Source organism: Otolemur garnettii, unplaced genomic scaffold (genome assembly GCF_000181295.1).
Source record: "Otolemur garnettii isolate 467f Iridium unplaced genomic scaffold, OtoGar3 scaffold00031, whole genome shotgun sequence".
Classification (NCBI taxonomy): Eukaryota; Metazoa; Chordata; class Mammalia; order Primates; family Galagidae; genus Otolemur; species Otolemur garnettii.
The window spans coordinates 1287080-1291288 of NW_003852426.1; the positions used below are offsets into that span (position 1 = coordinate 1287080).

Genomic DNA, 4209 nt, shown 5'->3' on the forward strand with positions numbered 1-4209 from the left:
TCAAAAAAAAAAAAAAAAGAACTCTACACCAATGACCTGCCCAGGTACCTCGATGTTCAAGGCTAAGGAGAGGTCATCACCAGCACTAGGAAGCTTTGGTTTTTCCTTAGAGGTCTTTCTAAAGGTTATATAACAATTATCAGTGATGAAAAACTAGGAAGTTGGTATGACAGACACCAAGTGGCTCGCAATTGATTTAGAAGACAACTGACATTTTGGATGAAATATCTAGTAAGCAAGTAAATATATTGCTTTAAATAGAGTAAAATATTTTCCAAGAGGGCATGCCTGTAAATTTTACTAGAGAAAGAAATGAAGAAGATCAAGTATCCACAGTTCCCATCCTGAACATTTCTGAAGGTAAAGACCCTCCCATGTGTTCTATTTTTTTTTTTCCAGACAGAACCTCACTTTGCCACCCTTGGTAGAGTGCTGTGGTGTCACAGCAACCTCAAACTCTTGGGCTCAAGCGATTCTCTTGCCTCAGCCTCCTGAGTAGCTGAGACTATGGGGCCCACAACAACGCCTGGTTATTTTCAGAGACAAGGTGTCACTCTGGCTCAGGCTGGTCTTAAATCTGTGAGTTCAGGCAATCCACCTGCCTCAGCCTCCCAAGTGCTAGGATTACAGGCATGAGCCACCACACCCAGCCTCCCATGTGTTCTATTTAGCTCAAGATGCTACTAGACCCAACTGCAGGAGGAAGTACAGCCTTACCTCCAGCCCAACATGCAGCAGGAATTCTTAACAAGTGATCACAGTGTGAACATGGAAGGGACTGCTCCAGGAAAAAACACACTCAGAAACTTTCACAGGGCTAAATACATCCAGTCCTCTATCATCTTCCAGTGATCAGCTTGCCAGTCCCTTCTGGTTCTTTTGTTCTTTTTTTTTTTTTGGAGACAGGGTCTCACTCTGTTACCCAGGGTAGAGTGCAGGGGTGTCAGCCTAGTTCACAGCTACCTCAAACTCACTGGCTCAAATGATACTCCTCCCCCAAGTAAGTGGAATTATAGGTGCCTGCCACCATGCCTGGCTAATGTTTTTGTTTTTTGTAGAGACAGACACTACTCCCAAGGCTGGTCTCAAACTCCTAGGTTCAAGCAATTCTCCTGCCTCAGCCTCCCAGAGCGCTAGGATTACAGGTGTGAGACACCATACCTAGCCCCTCCTTATTCCTTAACTACAAAGTGCCCAGGAAGTATAGAGCAGAAATATTATTCCACCCATCCCTCCTCCCTAGATACCTGCTGACAGCATTGGCCACAAGCTTTAGCTGCTCCTCGGCCACGGCTGTCTGTTGCTGACATCGGCGCCTGGCCTCCTGGGCACGGCTCAGGTCCATCTGCAGGGCCTGGGGAGGATGTGGTGAAGGACAGGGTCCTTTCCTAAGGACCAGCTGCCCTCACTGAATCTCTGCCTGGCTCACACACAGACCTTAGCACCCATCCGCTCCACCTCCACCTCTGTGGCTCTGTCCTGAAGGGAGCGCTGCAGGATGGCCTGCTCCTGGCTCTGGGCTGTCACTTGCTCCTGGAGCTCTGCCAACTGGGGAAAGAGAAGAAGCTGGGCAGGGATCTCCAGAGTGGAAGTTGAGGAGGGCTCAGGGAGTGAAGGGTCAGGTGCAGAGGTCTTGCAGAATGGCATACAGGAAGATAGAAGCTTAGGTTCCTGAGAATGGAGTCTGGTTTCAATGTTCCTTCCAGAAGCACTTTCCATGTGCCCACACCTATGCCACCTACCCTCAGATGCTGCTGTCACCTCCTCAGGCTGTCCCTAACCATCTTAGCTGAGGCAGATCCACTCTCAGTCTGTGTCAGAATTTTTCTTTACAGCATATACAATTATTTGACATTATCTGTTCACTTGTACATTTTTGTGTTTCAGCTCTAGAATACAAACTCCATGAGAGCAGGGACTTGTCTGTTTTGTTTAAGGTGGTAACCAGGTAATAAATATTTTCTGAATGAATACCATTCTTATGGAAGGAGCAAGGAATTGGATGCATGTGGGCAGAACATAGGAAGAAAAGAGAGTGCAGCAACCTGTCCCTTCAGCTGCTTAACAGAGTCCCTGTGCTCCAGCTCCTGGGTCTTAAGCTGCACCATGAGGGCAAACACCTTCTCTCGCCAGCGGTTCAGCAATGACTGCCATTTTCTGGTAAACTCTGGTTTCAAGGAATCTGAAGGTTGAACCTGAGGGTGGAAGGAAGGGGAGGAAAGTGTGAGATCCTGGGGGAGTAGAAGAAGGCATGTTTGTTTCTTCTTTGTCCTGCCTGAGCAATAGGAGACAGAGCAGGAAAAAGAGTTCAGAAAGAAAAGATGCAGGCCAGCACTGTGGCTCACATTTATAATCCTGGCACTCTGGGAGACTGCGGGAGAATTGCTGAACTCAGGAATTTGAGACCAGCCTGAGCAACAGTGGGACCCCATCTCTACTAAAAACAGAAAAATTAGCCAGGTGTGGTGATGGCCACCTCTGATCCCAGCTATTCAAGAAGCTGAGGCAGGAGGATCACCAGAGTCCAGGAGTCTGACGTTGCTGTGAAGTAGGCTGAAGCTATGGCATTCTAGCCTGGGTGACAAAGTGATACTCTATCTCAAAAAAAAAAAAAAAGAAAAGATTTGGGCAGGTTGTGGGGCAGACTGACCTCTACTGCACACCGGGAGGGAGAGCAGGGATAGGGTCCAGCAGAGGCTGAGTGGATCTGGGGGGGTGAGGGGAGGAGTCCTACCTTCCTGTTCAGCTCCTCCTCCTGCAGGGCGAGGATGTGTGTGAGGCTCTGCACCCGCACCTGCAGCAGCTCAGCAGTGGAGTGCAGGCCGTCCCGGTCCTCCTGCAAGTGCTGCGTGTGGGGGAAGCAGCCCCTCTGTAGGGCCTCCATTCCTGCCTCAGGCACTGCCTTCCTTCCTGGGGACTGTACCCCATATTCTCCTCCAGTGGCCACCCCATCCCCCAACCTGATCCCCAAGGCACACATCTCACGGCCCCTACACAGATGTACCCCTGTACTCTCTCACCTGTACAGTTTTCAGAAGCTCCTGTCGCTCTGGTTCCCATGCCTGACTGTGGCCCTTGGTAGGAAATTGTTCCCCCACATATTTTCTTAGATTCTCAACCAGGGTCACCTGTGCCTCCAAGTCTTCTTGGGTCTTGCTAGGGTTGGGGTAGGAACAAGACAACTGTCTGTGGGGTGCCTAGAGACCTGCCACACAACCAACTTCTGGACCCCTCTTTCGTGCCCACTGCCACTTACCTCAGCTGCTTCCGCAGCTGCTCGGCCTCCCCCTGGGCCACAGCCAGCTCCTTCACTTCCCCTGCCCGCCTGGTTTCCAGACTACTCAGAGACTTCTCCAAGCCCTCGGCCTTGTTGTTCAAAATGGAAAGAGCCTCCTGGTGAGCCTGTGTCAAAGAGGACAGCTGTGGAGAGAAGACAGTGCTCAGTAGGAGCCTTTCAACCCTCCCCTCACAAACTTGGTCCCTTCCCTACCTAAAGAATGGTCCTACTGATTGCACATGGAAAGAAGAGACTATCCCTGGCACCTCGCTTTCCCCAGATATCCTCCAACCCTTCAGCAGGCCTACCCAGAAACATATCTTCACCTCCCTCTGTCTCTCCACCTCCACTGTCACCAACCCAAGGTAAGTCACCCTTACCTCCTGCCTGGACAACGGCAACCATCTCCTAGCTAGTCTTCAAAAACCGTCAGTGGCTAACTGAGAACAAAATCCAGACATTTCCTTACACCTGTGGAGCCTGGTGACCAGGCCTCTGTTCTTTCTTCTTCTTCTTTTTTTTTTTTTTGAGACAGTCTCAAGCTGTCACCCTGGGTAGAGTGCCATGGTATCATTGTTCACAGCAACCTCCAACTAGGGCTCAAGCAATCCTCTTGCCTCAGTTTTTCTATTTTTAGTAGAGATGGGGTCTTGCTTTTGCTCAGGCTGTGTGGAACTCGTGAGCTCAAGCAATCCACCTGCCTTGGCCTCCCAGAGTACTAGGATTACAGGTGTGAGCCACCACGCCTGGTCCTCTGCCCACTTCTTGAGCTCACCCTCCATGACTCTCTCACTGCTCCTGAGCTCCAACCACAGGGAGTCTATCAAGAGCCAGATGCCCCAGCCCGGACCCGCCAAACAACAATGATGGCTGCAACCAAAAAATAGCCGGGCGTTGTGGCGGGCGCCTGTGGTCCCAGCTACTTGGGAGGC

The 4209-nt window shown here is 50.6% G+C and overlaps 1 protein-coding gene across 2 annotated transcripts in view; it reads right to left on the minus strand.

Moving 5' to 3' along the window:
* Positions 1-4209, minus strand: part of CCHCR1 (coiled-coil alpha-helical rod protein 1) — a 15800-nt gene that overhangs the window by 5275 nt on the left and 6316 nt on the right. For both annotated transcript variants that reach the window (XM_023512943.1, XM_023512942.1), the window contains 6 exons: positions 3257-3420; positions 3021-3156; positions 2735-2845; positions 2046-2195; positions 1438-1548; positions 1248-1354 (listed from right to left, as the gene is read on the minus strand). In XM_023512943.1, coding sequence (XP_023368711.1) covers positions 1248-1354; positions 1438-1548; positions 2046-2195; positions 2735-2845; positions 3021-3156; positions 3257-3420 — 779 coding nt within the window. The remainder of the gene's footprint in view (positions 1-1247; positions 1355-1437; positions 1549-2045; positions 2196-2734; positions 2846-3020; positions 3157-3256; positions 3421-4209) is intronic.